This window comes from Melospiza melodia, chromosome 18 (genome assembly GCF_035770615.1).
Source record: "Melospiza melodia melodia isolate bMelMel2 chromosome 18, bMelMel2.pri, whole genome shotgun sequence".
Taxonomy (NCBI): Eukaryota; Metazoa; Chordata; class Aves; order Passeriformes; family Passerellidae; genus Melospiza; species Melospiza melodia.
The window spans coordinates 3,067,464-3,085,059 of NC_086211.1; the positions used below are offsets into that span (position 1 = coordinate 3,067,464).

Sequence of the window (17,596 nt, forward strand, 5' to 3'; positions counted from 1 at the left end):
CGCGCCCCTTGGGCTGCCCCGCGCGCTGCCTGAGCAAAACGCTCCCCGCCGCCCGCGCCGCCGCCCCGAGAGAGCCGAGAGCCGCCGGGGGGAACCGGCCCCGCTGTGCTGCCCCGGCGGGAGCACCGGGAGGGCGGCGCTGAGGGCAGCGCAGCGGCGGCGCTCGGGCAGCCCAGCGCGGGGGCCTCCGCTGGGGGCGGTTCCGGTTCCGGTTCCGGCGCCGCTCGGGCCGGGGGGGCCGCGCCGCCATCGCCGCGATGCCGAAAGGTGGTGGGGGCCGGGCCGGGCCGGGCCGGGCGTGCCCCGCGGGGAGCGGCGGCGGGGGGAGCACGGGACACGGGAGAGGAGGGGGCTGAGGGCTGTGTGTGTGCGCCGCCCCGGCCCCGGCGCGGGCAGGGCTCGTGTTCGCCCCCGGCTGTGGAGGTGCCGCGGCGGCTCCGCTCTCCCGCTCTCCCGGCCTTGGCGGAGCCTGCGGGGGTCCCTTTCCCCCTCACCGGGCCCCAAACGCGGCTCTGTTTGTGCTCTGGGGAGGGTCTCGTGTTCCCATTCCCCGTTCTCGGGGGCTCCGGGGCTGCCTCCCCGCGTTCCCCCGGCCCGAGCCCCCCACAGCGCCGCGGCGGCGGCGGCAGAGCCTGGGAGTGCCCGCGGCCCCGGGCCCGCTCCATGTGCTGGGACGGGAACTCCCCCGGCTCGGGGCGTGAGGCCCACGGGGAGGGGGAGCCGCCCCACCGGGGGCACCGGGGGCTGGCGGCCATCCCGGCCGGGGCTCGGGGCTCCAAGGGCGGCTCTTTGATGCTGCCGCGGGTTGGGTGTGCGGAGCGGGCACGGACTTGCTGCTGCTGCTCCCGGTGTGATTCAGGAGCGGGGATGGGGCATGGCCGGCCTGGATCCACCCAGAACCTTCTCCCCATGCGCCATCCGCAGAATTGGCTCTCCCCAAGCCGGGCACACGCGGTAAAGCCAGCCCGCATCGTTCCTGCTCCTCCTCTGCAGCTTGCTCTGCTTTGTTTCATCAGCACTTCCTAGCCTTTAGCACCAAACTGATTGTTGTTTAGATTTTATTGAGCCACTTCGTTTTGGGTCCGTTTGCACAGTGATGGGAGATGGGGCTGAAGCTTTCACGTGGTTATTGTGAAGGCAAAGAACCATGGCGGGTTATAACCCCATTTTTCTTATTTAAATGCCTGTAACTCAGGTTTTCCTGCTCTTCAGTTCATTGTGCAGATTTCAGTGTTTGATTCAAACCTTTTGCTTTTAGGAAGAAGAGGGGCTTTGGTCATTTTCCCCCAAGTCAGTGGGAGTTGTTGGATTGGTGGCAGAAGAGTGGATTTTGGCACTCACTGTTTAATATAAAATGGAGGGATATAAAGAAGCTACTAATAAATTTTACATTATTCTTTTTAATTAATTTCCCATTTCCCCCCCCTAATACTTTGATTTTAAGAATAAGAGATTCCATCAATATTATTCCCCTGTCTTCCATTTAAATTCCTTAATTAGGCTGTTTAAAGCTGAAGACAAATGTGTTTGAATGTGGGCCTGCCCGGGCACCACTGGGCTTTGCTGCAGGTGAAATCTGCAGGTGATTCTGCTCTGCTTTAAAAGTGCTTCACAGAGGTGGAGAAGAAGCATTGTCCCTGTTTTCAGATGGGGAAACTGAGGCACAGAGCTGCTCAGTGGTGTTGGACCAGCTCCCCGTGTCTGCTGTGAGGTTTGATCTCCCTGTGGGAGCAGAGCCCCATCCCTGCACTGTGCTGAGCTCTTGTGGGCTTCATTCTTCCATTTGCTTCTTTTTAGGCTTTTAACATAAAATAATTTCTCTTTAGCTGCTTCTCCCCCTTATCAGCAGTGTTTATTTGCAGTTGTGAGCAGTTTGTGTTCCTTGGTGCTGAGCCCAGTGTGGCTCTTTGGGGTTGCTGTGTCCCAGATGTCGCCGCTGTTCCCTCGGGGTGATGTCAGGAGCTGGGCAGGGAGGTCCTGTCTCCCCAGGAGCATTCCCAGGGCTGATCTCCTTCCAGAGGTGTCAGAGCTCCCGTGTGGGATGGCTGGGAGCAGACAAACAGACAAACTCCTGTCTGCCTGCATCCAAGCTTTGCCTGTGCTTAGGGCTGGAGAGCCCATGAGCTTCCCCAGGGACTGGAATCTGGTCTCTGCACTTCCCTGTCTTTTGGGAAAGTACCTTAGGAGTTTCTGTAAAGCTTCACAGTGAGATTTGGGGACAGAACTAAGGCATTGTGAGAGTTTGTCTGTGCTGAGCCAGGAGAATCGGTCAGGAAATGTTGGATCTCTGAGGCTCCCAGTCCAACAGAGAGCAGCTCTCCCATGGATCCCACACAGTGCCAGGGAGGGAGGGATGGATGATCCCTCATCCCTTCCCATCCCTGTAAGGTTCCCATTGTCCTTGGCAGGTGAAATGGGGAGGATGAGGCAGATCCAGAGTTCCCTGCTCCTCCCGTGGCACTCCAGGCCTGCTGCAGTGGCAGAGCTGCCCTGCCAGAGCTGTTTGCTTTGTGCCAGTCTCTGTCCCTCACTCAGGGCTGTGGGTTGGCTCTGTCCAACTTGCTTCCCAATTCTTTGGGCTGGAATAAGCAGAGCAGTGGCTTGAGGGGAGCATTAATGGCTTCAGCAGTTCATTAATAACAGAATCTGGAACTTGGGGCAGTGCCAGCCACAGGGACTCCCCTTCTGGGTTCCTAGAGCTTGTTTTTATTTTTCCTAATAAAGCAATGAAACTTGGAGGCTCCTTTTAGGACTCCTTCAGCTCCCATTGTAATTCCCAAAGCTTTTGTCCAATTAGCTTCCTATTTTTTCCTGGCACAGTGGGAGTGATTAAGCAGCCAAGCTTGTTGGAATGTTGGTTGTAACCACAGGAACACACTGTGATTCCTCCTGTGCAGGAAACTGGGATCTGCTGTGGGACTGAGCATCCCCTCCCAGCCTGGGAAGGGAATTGGAGAGGCACAGGCAGGGAAGGGTGATGTCAATAATCCCAATTCTCTGTGTCTCACCTAAAAATCTTGGAGCATTTCACCAAGTTCACTGGGGGGTTTTGTGTAGGGTCTATCAGAGGAGTTATTTTGGTTTGTCCTGTCCACACCTAAAGTCCAGAGAGTGCTGCAGGAGGAGCAGACCTTTCTGGAAGTTAGCACTAAACCATTTGTTGTTTTTATTGTTCTGTGCAGGTAGAAAAGGAGGCCACAAAGGCCGGGCAAGGCAGTACACGAGTCCTGAGGAGATTGATGCCCAGCTCCAAGCAGAAAAGCAAAAGGCAAGGGTATGTGTTTGCTCCTTTGTGTGTTTTCTGTCCCAGTTTCTGCCTTTTCCAGCCTGGTTTTCACTGCTCAGGAGCAATGGCAGCTTAGCCAAATGCTGCAGATCATTCCAGCAGTGATCACGGCATGGATCCCAAACATCTCCAGCTGGGGAGGCTCCAGGGTATCACCCAGTCTGGTTCTGAGGCCTGGGAGAGCACCCAGGGCAGCACTGGAAGGTTGAAGGACAGGGAGCTGATTACACAGCAGCTCTGGAGGTCTTTTTCCCCCATATTTTATCATTTCAGTCTCCAGTGTCAGCTCATTTTTTATCCATGTTCTGCAGTTTGGCTTTGGAGAACAAGAGCCACATCTTGACATGTTACTGTATATGGAAATTACTGTATTTGCCCTCTTTCTATCATAGATTCGTGGACCAAACTCCTTTGACTTCTTCCTGAACACATGATTTTCATATTTGCCTCTGCTTTGTAGGAGAGATAAGAGTTTTCTGTGTGGGTGTATTTCTGTGCCCCAGCATTGGACTGTAACAGTTCCCCCCACTTCCACCACGACCTGACTGCTGTCATAAAACCCTTGGCTGCATTTTGGGGCTCTTGCTCTCTTTAATCCCAAGTTATCACAGCTCTGGTGACACTCTGATGTTTTCTGTGACTTTCTGGAAGTGCTGCCTCAGCCCAAATACACAATTCCAGCTGAGGCCTCACAGCACTGACCACAGGAGGATAATTACACCCCATGTAGGAAATCCTGGTGAATACCTCTGAGATGACTCTCAAGCAGTTCTGAGCCATAGTGTTGAGTCCTTTTTAATGTTTTGCCCAGCTGCAACTCGAGATGATTGTTTGGTTTGCTGCTTAGCCACATATTCCAGCTTCATGTTGGATTTCTTCTTCCAAACTGTAACTCCTCTTGGTTGGTTTCTGATCCCACCTTCTTGGTTTCATGCCATATTTCCAAATTCTGAAACCACTGATGAGTCTCATCCTGTTTTCCAAAATAATTCCAACTCCTACCAGTGTGATGTCATTCACAAACTGTGTGAGTGTTCTCTCCTTCCATGTTGTTAATAAAAATACTGGAAGTGGAACACAAAAGCAGGACCCACTTGAAATGTGTGTCTTGTTTTCACAGCAAACCAGAGAGCTGCTCTTTGAGAAGGATTTATTTTTTGTCATGATCCATATCACATAGTGATGGTTACATCTAACACTGATACATTAAGGAAAACTTTTAAAATCCCCTACAATTAACAAAATTACTCCTCTTACTGTTCCTTGCTCATCCACTTTGCTGGTTGTTTGATGAGAGATGTTGGTAGTGTAAAACAAGCTGTTCACACCCATGCTTGTTCTTCTTATGATTCAGAAGTTAATTCCCAGGTTCTGAATGGTGGAAGCTGTGCTAAAAAGGCTTTAATTCCTTGGATAATAATATTCAGGTTGATGGTTGTCAATTTTCTCCTCTAGGTGTTTTTATTTATCCACAGGATAAGCTCAAAGCTGCATCCGTGTAGTTTCCAGTTTCTGAGGTAGTGTGCACTGGGAACCCAGGCTAAAATTCTTCTGGAGAGCTTTGATTTGGGGAAAGTAAAGTGCCAGTGGTGTCTTTCTGAGTCATTTTCCTGCTAGAGAGAACAGCAGAGTTGTTTGGAGGTGATGCTGAGGAGGAGCCCTCATTCTGTGACAGGCAGACCCCCTTGGTGGCACAAGGCCACATCAGGAGCACCAGTGCTCAGAGCTGGCTCATCCCTCCAAAATCTCATTTAAGAGCTGGGTTTGGGGTTTTTAGTGACATACATTTCCTCTGATTCTGTAGGAAGAGGAGGAGCAAGAAGAAGGAGGAGAAGGAGCAACAGGGGACCCTAAAAAGGAGAAGAAATCTTTAGATTCGGATGAGAGTGATGAAGATGATGAGGATTATCAGGTACTGCATTCTCAGGGCACTTAATGCACCTAATACTTGGGCTGGGGGGGGATGCACACTCTGCATTCTGAGCAGAGCCACCTGCAGTGCATTTTTTGTAGAACTACTTTTAGAAACCAAAAAACGCTCACTTGACAGCATTTTGCCCTCAGAATGAGAACTTGTGAACATTTACAAATGAAATACAAAGACAACAGGGTTTTTAAAAAGGCTGAAGGTGCCTTGATTCATAAATGATTTGTAGTAAAAGCTTGCCTTGTGCTTTTGGGGTGCTTTGCAGTGTGTTTGGGGTGGGAGAGCTCCTCAAGCTCCCTCTTGTTCTTGACAGCAAAAGCGCAAAGGAGTGGAGGGGTTGATAGACATAGAGAACCCCAACCGTGTCATTCAGACAACCAAAAAAGTCACTCAGCTGGACCTGGATGGACCCAAGGAGCTCTCAAGACGAGAGAGGTGAGTGTTCCCTGCTCACCCTGCAGTTTCACCCTGCAGTTTGGTGCAGGGAGGTGTTTCTGAGACATCCTTAAAAGTGTATTGCTGCCTAAAGCAGGCACTGAGCAGCAGCAGACTGAGCTCACTGTGCTTCAAAATGTGGTTCCTTAGAAACTTCACAGTTGTCTGTCCTCTGGGCTATCCTGGAGCCAGGCAGCCTGCCCTGGTCCTCTGAGAGAAAGGGATTTAGGCCATTCCTTTCCTGAGGTTTTATGCCAAAAATCAGACCTAAGAGAAACCCTGAAATCACACTGCTGTGAAAGGGATTTAGGCCATTCCTTTCCTGCAGTTTTATGCCAAAAATCAGAGCAGAAATCCATTAACCAGAGGTCTCTTTGGATCCACTTTAATCCTGCTGCAGAAGGTTCTCTAGTGACAGGTAGCAGTTTCCCAGATTCCAAATATTTTTATCTGGCCAGATTAATTATCTGAAGCCCAAAGTTTAATCTTCTAGTTTCGTTTAGCAATGGTAAGGTTTGGAAGGGAAGGTTTAATCTTTTTTATTTGGGATAGATTGCTTCAGCAGAAGGACACCTTTGAGGGTAAGACAGGGAAAAACATGTCACAGTTCTTGTGATGTGGGGCTAAATCATTTCACCTCCTTGTGTGTGGAGGAAGGAAGGAAGGAAGGTAGAAATAATCTCTCACCTCACCCCTGTTCAAACCCTGCAAATAAACAGAACCTGTGCTTGAAAACTGGTGAAGGACCCCCAGTTTTGGGTTTTTTACTGGTTGGAAAGCCCCACTCTGACTGTTCCCCTGGATACCCTGGTGACTGGTGTGTTTCCTTTGGGCAGAGAGGAAATAGAGAAGCAAAAGGCAAAAGAAAGATACATGAAAATGCACCTAGCTGGGAAAACAGAGCAAGCCAAGGCAGACCTGGCCCGATTAGCCATCATTCGGAAGCAAAGGGAAGAAGCTGCCAGAAAGAAAGAAGAAGAAAGAAAAGGTTAGAGAATAATTAATCATTTTCACCTACCTTTCCAAGAGGCACACATCCCTCCTCTGAGCCTGTGTGGTGTGGCTGAGTGTCATCAACTGCCCTCAGCAAAGCCAGGCTCAGCTGTTTCCCTCTCATAAAGTTCTTGCTTTATAAACCAGGGAAACAGAGAAGGGAATTGCCCTGGATATCCATCTTGTCCCCTGCCTGCCAGGCAGTGCTGGCTCCAGTCTGGGGGTTTGGCAGGCTCCTTGTGCTGGGTGGTTTGTGTGGTTTGCATGTGGGGATCTGAGCTGCCCAGGGAGTTCCCAGCACTCCTTCCCTGGGAGGTGTGAACCAACAGTCTGAGCACGGCTCCTTGGTGCCTTCCACAGAGAAATTTGGGCATCAGGGTGATTTGGGGACACCTGGAGAGAGGCCAGGGATGGAAGGGAACAACAAGAGGGGCTGTGCCTCTTACCTCTGAGAAATTGATGGGAAGGGTGGGATTTTTTCATTACCCAGCTGGCAGGATTCAAATCCCTGGGGCTGCCAGAGCTCCCCCAGTCCCTGATGTGCCCCATGAAATGATGAAACTCTGTTTGTTGTTCTCCTCCCCAGCAAAAGACGAAGCGGCCATGGCAGGTAAAAGACTGCAGTCACTATCCCTTAACAAGTAAGCACAGGCCATGCAAGAGGAGGAAACACCAGGGAACTGTGCCTGGTCCTGCCAGGAGCTCTGCCTTCCATCGCTGCCACGCAGGGCACCCTGCAGCATTGACCTCACCTCCACCTCCAAGAGACACTGACGATGTGTTTGTCCTCATCCTGGCACAGATTTCCATTTGGGGTTAGGGGCAGCTGCTCTCTGCAGTGCAGAGCTGTGCTGGACAGCAATTCCCTGTAACAGTTTGGAAACATGAATGTTTTTGCTGTTTTTAGGATCAAGAAGTCGTAGACGGTGGGAGGGGGGCAGGGTGGGAGGGAGCTGTGTGGGAGGGGAGGTGCTTCAAATACTAGATTGCAAGAAAAATAGATTGTGGGGTCGTTTGGGGGTGGGGCATGGGGTGGGGAACTGCCTTGGTATGAAATCCCAAAGGATAATGTATCTGAGGAATCCAGTTGGCAAAGAGCCCATCAAATTTTGCTGCAGGGCGTTGCAGTATAAGCTGGGAGCCTGACTTCATGGACATCTGGAGTGCCGTTCCTTCCTGGATTCATCCCTCCTTTCTTGCAGCCAGTCTCCCCTTTTCCCTCCTCTTCATTTTCTTTTTCTGCTCCTTATTAGGGATAGTGCCAGTTTTTAACCACATCATCCTTTGTTTAAAGGAGAAAAAACAAACAACATTTATTGTGTCGGATCCAGATGGAAAAAAAAAAAAAAAACCAAAAAGCAAAAAAAAAAAACTTGATCAAGTTTAAAAACCACCAAGAGAACTTGTATATTTGGCTGATTAAACTGTAAGTTATCAGAGCTGCTGTGGCCTCGTGTGTGTGTGAAGGGCACAGCTGGGGGGTCCTGGGGGAGCTCGGCTGCACTGGGGGGCTGCTGGTTGTGATGTTTGGGGTTTGGCTCTGGGTCAGGAGCTCCCTGAGCACACACAGCCTGAGGGAAAAAGCTTTTCCTGCTGATTCTGATGGATGTCTTGCACAATCTGTTTACCACGGTGGAGGAAACAATTACCCTCAGGCCGTGTCTGGCCTGGTCCCCCGTCAGAAGGGCAGTCACTGCACTGTCACCTCCTCTCAGATGTCACAGCACTGTCACCTCCTCTCAGATGGCTCTGGAGGGGAGCAGCTCCAGCCTGCTGTGCCCCAGGGATCTGGGAGCCCTGCTGCCAGCCTGTTCAGGGACACCAGTGCTTCCCAGACTCCCCAAAGGCTTGGAGCCCTGGAAGTCACTGGGAGAGGGGTTGCAGCTGTGGAAATGAAGGGTGACAAAGGATTTGGTTTTGTGCCTGGCTGCAGGGACTTGGGCACAAGGGTGTGACACAGGACTGTGCCCCAGGGAGTGTCAGTGTGAGCTGCTGGCTCAAAGCACAGCTCAAACCAAGCCAAGATTTGGGGTAGGAAATGCTCGCAGGGAGCTGTGGGAGATGAGCAGGTGCTGCAGGAGAGGTGCCTGTGCTCTCAGCTCCAGGAGGGAGGAGCTGGGCAGGTGGGGACAGCCTGACATGGGACAGTGGGTGACCCTTGGAGCACAGGGAGGTGGATGGGGCAGGACAGGGGGAGGTTTTGGGATGGAGCCGGGCAGGAACCACAGGGGAGAGGGTTGAGGGTTGTGAACACATGGAAAGGGGTGGAAAAATCTTCTCCAAGTAACAGCTCCCCCTGACTGAGGGCTGGAGCAGAACTCAAATGTCATTGTCCCTCTGCAGCCACTGCTCCCGTCCCAGGATTAGCTGGGCAGCCCAAGGTCTCTGAGCTGGCTCCAGGTTTGGGAATTGCCCACCTGCCAGGACTTTACCAGGGAACTGAGAGAATGATAAACCTGTGCTCCCTGGCCACTTCCATCCTGTGCCCTCCATTTTCCTCAACACCAATCCAGGTTTGAAATGGTGCTGAAGCAGGGAACAGAAAAGTGACATTGCCTTTATCCCCACAATCCCAATTCCTCCTCAGCACTGGTGGCAGAAAGGATTTGACATCTGTGGTGAGATGTGGCACAGCACTGTGCTCTGCACTGATCACACCTGTGTTTGCACTGAACTTGTTCTAAGAAAGTGCAAAAAAAGAAAACCATTTTGATTTATTCAGGAAAATCCTTTATTTGCTATTTCTCCAAGCAGTGTATGACCAGCATCGGGAAGGATGGTAACAAAAATAGTAAGAAAAATGGAGGTTTCATGTCTGGAAACAGCCACCAGGGCTGGCTGGCAGCGGGGACAGGCACTGGTGGCAGTGTGGCACGGCGTGGGGGTGGCACAGGGCAGCAGGCAGAGCAGGGGCACAGCAGGGGCAGCTGGAAGCTGGGATGCCCTTCCCAGGTGGCTCCTTCATTTGATCTTGAGATCCTTCAGCGCCGACTCCAGGCTCTGAAATGAAACAGGAAAGGGAACAGGAGGTGTCCAGCAGCTCATGGCCTCCCAGAGACACTGGAGGTGGCTGGGGAGCTGGAAGGGGGGAACCCTGAGGGGTCCACGGGGATTCCTTACCTTGACATCCCAGATGCTCATGCCCCCGTCCATCCCTGTGGTACAGAACTGGGAGCACTTGTCCTTCCCACCAGTCAGCACTGAGATCTGGCTGTGGGTGCAAGGAGGGAGCAGGAATCAGTCCCAGGGCTGAGCCCTTAGGGGTGGGAATGGGGCTGGACCCCCTCATCTCCCCCACAGCGCAGGAAGGCACTGGGGATACACAGGGACACTTGGGGATACCCAGGGATGCTTCAGGACCATCCCAGCTTTTGGGACTAGGCCTCTGTACCTCCCCGTCCCACATCCAAGGATTCTTTGGGGACACCCAGGGAAATTCAGGGATACCCAGGGCTGTCACAGCTCCTCGGGCTGGAGCCTCAGTCTCTCCCTCACACGTGCTGGGATGCCCAGGGACGTTCTGGGGATATCCAAGGATGCTCCAGGGCTGTCCCAGCTCCTGGGCACACCCAGGGACCATCGACCTCGAGGTGCCCCAAGCCTGGCCAGCCCCACCTGATGCTGTTCTTGTGCAGGGTGTCCAGGGTGGCATTGGCCGTATCCGAGCTCGCTTTCTTGTCCAGGTTCTGGAAGCGCTCGCGGGCGGTGAGGCCGCGCTGGGAGCTCTGCTTGGGCACGTCCAGCTTCCCCCCGAAGCTCAGGGCGCCCTGGCTCTCCTCGTAGGTGAACAGCATCGGGCAGCAGTCGTGGCCCTGGGGAGCAAACCCCAAACCCGCCCTGCTCAGCACCCCGGGCGGCTCCGGCCGCGGCTCCCAGCCCGCGTCCCTCCGTGCCCGCACTCACCGCGGCCACCAGGCTGTGCTCGGTGATGAAGGTGACAGCCAGCAGGGGCAGCGTCTCGGTGCACAGCGAGGCAACGCTGCGAGGTGTGAAACGCGAGCTGAGCTCCAGCCTCAGTGCTGAGACTGGCACAGCTCACCACACGGGGGGAACCCACCAGGGGAGACCCCACCTCCTCCACCCCTGGTGACCTGGGGACGTTCCAGGTCCTGGGGCTGAGCCCTCTGTGTCCTACACCCGTGTACAGGGATGCTCAGGGGACACCCAGGGATGGTCAGAGATGCTCCAGGGATGCTCAGGGGATACCCAGGGATGGTCAGAGATGCTCCAGGGATGCTCAGGGATACCCAGGGCTATTTCCAGCTCCTTGAGGCTGAACACTTCTACCTCCCCCACCCAAGCAGAGATGCTCAGGGGACACTCACAGATGCTCCAGGGATATTCTAGGACTAAGCCAGCTCCTGAGGCTGAACCCTTCCATTACCCAGACCCACACGCATGGACACTGGGATTGCTCTTGGCCCAACCCACCCCAGATACCTCCATGCCCGTGTTGGTTTGGGGGCCAAGCCCTGCTGCCACCCCCAGCACAGCCTCCCCCAGTCCCCCCTCGTGTCCCAGCCCTGCTTACGCCATCTTCCTGCCAGCATCAGCGAGGCACAGGGTGCTGTCGTGGCTGACCCAGGCCACGCGGGAGCCGCTGGCCGAGAAGCTCACGCTGTGCACCCACCCACAGCTGCTGCTGGACTCGAACATCAGCTCCCCAAAGGGCATCTTGGAGCCCCAGGGCGTGGGGCTGGGCCGCTCCTCCACCTCCTTGATGTAGGCTGAGAAGATCCTGGCAGGGAGAGAGCCTTGCATGTGTGCCTGGATGCAGGATCTGTGCCACCCTCATCCCTGCCCCTTGGTTCAGTTGTGTGACTCAGTTTCCCCGGCAGAGCTCGTAGGGTGTCCCCCTACCCCCCATGGGTGCTGTACCCCTGGGATGGTGTCCAGACCTCCCTGCATCTCCCCAGTGCTCCATTCCCTGCTCCAAACAGCCCCTGGGGTGAAGCTGCCCCCCAACCCATCCTTGGGGATGCATGGGTCCCCCCGATCCCCCAGCCCCTTCTCCTCACCTGCACTTGAAGTCACAGGAGCCAGCGGCCAGGAGGACGTTGTTGGGGTGCCAGTCCAGGCTGAGCACCGTGGAGCGGATGGGCTTCTTGATGTGCTTGCAAACCCACCTGTGTGCAGAGGGGGTGGCAGCAGAGGGGCAGCATCACCATCCCCAGAGCCCCCCTGGGATTTTGGGGAACTGCCTGGTGTTGTTTAGGGCTCCAAATGTGCCAGGAGCTGCAGTAGCAGCGTGGGCATGGGGAGCCCATCCCTCCATTTCCCCATCTGTCTCCACCTCCAGCTCCTCCAGTCTCTTATTTCCCCATCCATCCATCCATCCATCCATCCATCCATCCATCCATCCATCCATCCATCCATCCATCCATCCATCCATCCATCCATCCATCCATCCATCCATCCATCCATCCATCCCCCTCAGGACAGACCCCCTCAGAGCCTCACCAGTCGTTCTCCTGCTCGAAGTAGCAGATGGAGATGAGGCGGGAGCCGCTGCCCACGGCGAATTTGTTCTCCTTGGGGGACCACTTGACGCAGCGGGCGGCGCGGTTGATCCTCAGGATCACCAGGGTGGGCTTCCAGACGTTGCCCTTGAGGGTCCACACGTAGGCGTTGCGGTCGGTCCCGCACGTCACCAGCCGGTTGCTCTCGGGGGCCCAGTCGATGCCTGGAAGGGAGAGGGGGATGATGGTGGCCCGTGGTGGCCCAGGGAGCCTCAGGAATGGCAATGGTGGCACTCAGGGCTGGGGGTGTCTGAAGGTGGGGTTGTTCTGGGTGGCCTCTGCTCACAGCTCCTCTATGCCCCAGACCATCCCTCCCACCTCAAAGCATTCCATGTCAACCCATCCCACCCCATCTCTCTCATCCATCCATCTCATTCCACCCCATCCCTTCCCATGCCACCCACACCATTCCATTCCATTCCAACCATCTCTCCTATATATCCATCCATCCATCCACCCACCCACCCTACCCCAGCCCTTCTCTTCCCATCCATCTCAATCCATCTCATCCCATTTTTCCCATCCATCCCTCCTCCTCATCCCTCTCCACCTCTCCCATCCCATCCATGCCACCCACACAACCTGCTCCATTCTCCTCCACCCCTGCACAAGCCCCATCCACTGGGTGCCAGTGCCACGAGCAGGGCTGGAGCGGCTCTGGGACACCATCCGTGTCCCTGTCCCCTCTGCCAGCCACGACTCACCTGTCACCTGCCCGTTGTGCTCCTTCAGCTCGTGCACTTTGCTCCACTTGGCCCCGTCCTTGCGGTAGATGTGAACCTCGTGGTTGTTGGGGCACAGGGCGATCTCTGGGGGTGACAGTGGCCAGGACAAAGCCCTCCCTGGGTCACAGGCTCTGCAGGCCAACCAGACCCCCCCCACCCCTTCCTGGGCTCCATGTCCCCACCAAGCCCCTAACCCTGCTCCTGCACATTGTCCCTATGGGAAGGGAGAAGCCCACGGCCCAGGGTCAGTGCGGTCCCATGGGGCTGGTGGGCTTAGACAGGGCAGGATGGGATGGAACGGGACTGCTGGGGGTGCACAGCTCCCAAAAGCAGCCCCGTCCACCCCGCCCCGCCTGCCCGGCTCCCGGCCGCAGCACAGAAAGCGCCTTTTGTTCTCCCTCATCCCCCGGGCCGCGCTCGGGAAATGCCATCGCCCGTGAATCACCGGCTCCGCTCCCTCCTTCCCTCCCTCCCCGGCCGCTGCCCGGGGCTGGACGCTGCCCTGGCACCCCCGTGCCCGGCTCGGTCCCGCACGGGCACCGGGGACACCGGGATGGGCTGTGCCAGCCTCCAAACCCGCCCCTGGCAGGATCTGCTCCCCAAACCCGCCCCTGGCAGGATCTGCTCCCCCAAACCCGCCCCTGGCAGGATCTGCTCCCCAAACCCAGCCCCTGGCAGGATCTGCTCCCCAAACCCGGCCCTGCCCCGGGGATTTGAGCCCGGACAGTGCCCGGGGATCCCTCGGGAATCTCGGGCAGCCCCAGGCGAACTCACGGGTGCGGTCCTTGTTCCAGGCATGGCAGCTGATGGGCTCCAGCAGGAAGCTGTGGTAGGCCATGGCTCACGGGCTGGGGACAGGGACAGAGCCCCAGGCTGTCAGGACAGGCTGCTGCAGCCACAGGGGTGAGACCCCAGCCCCACAGAATGATCCGTCCCGCTGGGATCAGCCCTGTGTTGCAGCCCACCGTGTCTCTCAGCCAAGGAGAGGGTTCTCCTGAGGATCTCCAAGCTCAAACTGTCCATTTCCAGGAACTCCCAAACCCCGCTGTCACCCTGCCCAGCTACCTGGGCACACAGGGAATGGTGCCAGCAGCCCCATGTGCACGCTGGGGTCCCACCGTGGGCAGCACCTCCTCTCTCCACCCCAGCAGCGCCAGATCCACTCCCTCTTTCCACACCTCTCACTTAGGAAGGGCCAAAGCCCCACGGAGGCATTTCCATCCCATCAGGACTGATCCCTGCTCCTGGCTGGGCTCCCACCAGTCCTGCTGCTCCCCAGCTGCCATGGGATGGGGAGTTTGTGCCAAAGGCCCCCCCAGGTGCCACGGGAGCAGGAAGGGCTCCAAGCAGCATCACAGCCCCTTGGCCTTCCCGCCCAGGGAGGCAGGGAAACACCTCGCCAGGGTGTGGCTGGCGACGGGAATTACTCACAGCCTGCTCTCGGCTATTTTGGGAACTCCCCGAGCACGTCCCGTTTTCTTTGGCAGCAAAAACGTTACAGGGGAAGGAAAAAAGTCCCTCTTAGCAAAGCTCCATCCCTGAGCTGGGGAAAAGAAAATCTGAGGAGCTCCATCAGCTGCCTTCTGCATGTGGAGAAATTCCAGAGGTGATGCAGGACAGCCCTGCTGTCACACAGGCCATGGACATGGATGAGGAGGCAGTTCCCTACCCAGCCCCACTGATCCCCTGGAATGCAGCACAGGGTGGCCCAAGGGGGAACAAAGCTGCTGCTGCCACCACAGGACTCTGCCTCGAGCCCTGAGGACGGAGCAGGATGGACAAAACCATCAGCGACAGGGGCATTGCAAGAGATCAGGAGAGGAAAAATGTGTGAAAAAGGGGTTTGGCTGAAATGGGCACCCGGCTGAAAGGGCTCCTGGGAGGAGGGATGGGAGGCAGGACACACCGAGGTGCGTTCTGGCTTTGACACTAGGAAAACAGCAATACTTTTACTTTTTCCGGGTGGTTTGGGAGCTCAGAGGCACTAACCCTCCTCGCTGGGGTCCCTGCTGCTCCCTTGCCGAGTGCCATCGCAAAGGGACGAGCTCAGCCGCCGTGCCAGGCACGGAAACCTTTGCCAGACACGGGAAGGAGCGAGGGCTGCGAGGGCCGGGCCGCTCCCGGCAGCGGGTGGAGTTTTAATTTCCCCTCGGCCCCTTCCGAGCCCTTTTATTCCCCCTCGGTCCCCGCTCCTGGTGCCCCCCTGGCCGAGTCCTGCCCTGCCCAGAGTGACCCCCGGGGCTCGGCAGCCCCTTCCCAGCTGGGAAGAGCTGACATCCCCCACCGCACCCCCCAAACCAGAGGCTCTTGAGCGAGGAAAATGGGAATTTTCCGAAGGCCAGACAGGGCGGGATTGGGAGCTGGAACAGCTCCGTTATCTCCCCAGCCGGCCCAAGCAGTTCGGAAACATCCTCGGAGGAGATAACCAAACCTTGGCAGAGCCCGGGGCCGGGGGCTCCTCCCAGTCCCGGAGGAGATGGAGTTTGGGTTTTACGAGCCTGGCGGGGTGGCGGGAGCAGCGTTTGCACCCAGTGAGGATCCTGCTGGAAGCTGGGACCCCCTGAAACTCTCCCCGGACACTGTGGGGGGACCCCTGCCCCACCAGGACCCCAACAGCGACCCCCAGAGCCCCTGTGCTCCCTGCGGCAGCTGAAGGTGTTAGCCCCTGCTCCTGCCGGCCAGGCTGGGGACACCCAGAGCCCAGTGCTGCTGGGGGGGTACCCTAATTTCATCACACTGCAACAGGACCCCATGAACCAGCCTGGCCCTGAGGGGACAGCCCCGTCCCAGGGCAGAGGAAGGCAGCTCTGAGCCTCCTCTTCCTCGCACCGGGCGAAGCGGGGAGCAGCTGATTCCCGAGGAGGGGAGGACAGATTGTGGCAGCCCTGTCCCTGCCGGCACCAACCCCGAGGGGACCCCACAGGAGGACTCTTTCCATCCCCCCAGAGCTGTCAGACCGCCGGCAAGAGAAAAAACCCTGAGCCTTGCTGACAAAGCTGGAAAAAAACCCCAAATACCCAAACCGCAGCGACAGCGATGCTCGCAGGGGGCAAGGGGCTGCCTGCACCCCCCTGACCCCGGCCCGGGCGGACCCCCCGAGCCCTGGAGCGGGGTGTGGGCGCCAGAAGCGGTGACAGCCGCCGTCCCAGGGACAGCCCCGGCTCCGGGCGGGCACAGAGCCCTCCTTACCTTGCTGGGCAGGGCTGGCTGGGCTCGGTTCCTGCGCGGCGGGGCTCGTTCATGGACTCTGGGCAGTCGACACGAACGGAACCCGGAGCGAGCGGCGGGAGCTGTGCCTGCCCCGACCGACTTCCCTTTTCCTCTCCGAGAAATGCAACCACTTCCTTACGTGGGCGTTGGGGGAGCCGAGCGCCTCTGGGGCGCCCTGCCCGTGCCTGCGGCCGCGGAGCTCCGGCACCGCCGCCCGTGAGGGGCCCCGGGCCCGGGACGCTCCCGGCCCCCGCTGGACGTGGGCAGCGCGCCCGGGGTGCTCCAGGGGGGACAGAGCCAGAACAGAAGGGAAGGATCCCCGCCGGGATCCGGGTGTTGCTCACCCCCGGCCCCGATGAGTTTTCAGAGGGATGGGAACTCCCCGGTGCCGGTGCCCACCAGGGAACAGCCATGCCCGGAGCGAGCCGCCCGCCGGCATCGCCGCCCACGGCCGGGGAGAGCCCGCGGAGCCAGAGCCGGCCGCCCTCAGCAGCAGCTGCTGCGGGTTCTGCTGGTTCCTGCATCCCACAGAGCCCGCTGGGACCCAGAGCCAGGCTGGCTGTGCTCACCATGCCCGTGTCCCCACGCAGCAGACAGCCAGCCCTCTGCTCTTATCACCTCCTGCTTCAGAGCAGCTCATTTTTATCCCGTTCCTGCCTGGATGCACTCATGCCTTCCCTTCTGGGCATAGGGATGCACTCACTCACCCCTTCCCTCTCTGCTACCCCCCAGATCCCCTGACTGCAAGAAATGAAACACTGATTATTTTATGTTTAGAAGGGAGAGGAAATTGTAAAGGCAAGCCTGACTGCCGGGGAGAAGGTGGGAGACACAAGGAAACCAGAGAAGGATCCAGCTCTGTGATGGAGAACAGTGGCTGCCACTCAGAGCTGAACTTCCACAGTAACAGAGCTGAGAAACGAGCAGGGTGTGAAGCAACTCTGGTTCCAGAGGAAGTGGTAAATTTAGTCATTGGGGTTTTTTTAAGATACTTCTGCATTTTCAGCAGAAATGACAATTTTCAGCTTTGTAAAGCAATGCCATGAGCCAGCTAATCCCCTCAGAACACAGCAAGGCAGCAACAACAGGAGGAGGAATACACCCTGTGAATAAAGCTGTGTGCAAATGCTTCCATGAGCTCCTGAGGCTCGGAGCTGAACTGAAACAGGTACCTGGGGACAGAGATCAGCACAGAAGCCACACCACACTGACACCTCTGCTGCAGCTTCCCTTGCTCACCAGTTGTTATAAACACAGGATTTTAGGGGTTGAGAGCTCAGCTCTAACAGGACACAGAATCCCAGAACCACTGAGGGTGGAAAAACCCTCCAAGTTCATCAAGTCCAACCTGTGACCAATCCCCACCTTGCCAACCAGCTCAGAGCACTGAGTGTCACATCCAGTTGTTCCTTGAACACCTCCAGGGATGGTGATTCCATGAAGTTCCACAAATTTACCACAAGATTTGCTTTTAATTTTTCTTCCCCAGCTGAGGCTCAGC

General features: G+C 56.6%; 2 protein-coding genes across 2 annotated transcripts; one reads left to right on the forward strand and one right to left on the reverse strand.

Moving 5' to 3' along the window:
* Positions 1-191: 191 nt before the first annotated feature.
* Positions 192-8,080, forward strand: PDAP1 (PDGFA associated protein 1). Its single transcript, XM_063171700.1, has 6 exons — positions 192-267; positions 3,183-3,274; positions 5,091-5,198; positions 5,527-5,648; positions 6,485-6,636; positions 7,228-8,080. The coding sequence occupies exons 1-6, from the start codon at positions 258-260 to the stop codon at positions 7,284-7,286; spliced, it is 543 nt and encodes a 180-aa protein (XP_063027770.1). The 5' UTR covers positions 192-257; the 3' UTR covers positions 7,287-8,080.
* Positions 8,081-9,348: 1,268 nt separating this feature from the next.
* On the reverse strand, positions 9,349-16,234 carry ARPC1B (actin related protein 2/3 complex subunit 1B). Its single transcript, XM_063171702.1, has 10 exons — positions 16,075-16,234; positions 13,660-13,733; positions 12,865-12,969; positions 12,102-12,324; positions 11,660-11,767; positions 11,173-11,379; positions 10,545-10,620; positions 10,257-10,453; positions 9,762-9,852; positions 9,349-9,641 (listed from the first exon to the last, which is right to left on the reverse strand). The coding sequence occupies exons 2-10, from the start codon at positions 13,721-13,723 to the stop codon at positions 9,603-9,605; spliced, it is 1,110 nt and encodes a 369-aa protein (XP_063027772.1). The 5' UTR covers positions 13,724-13,733; positions 16,075-16,234; the 3' UTR covers positions 9,349-9,602.
* Between the last annotated feature and the right edge of the window lie 1,362 nt (positions 16,235-17,596).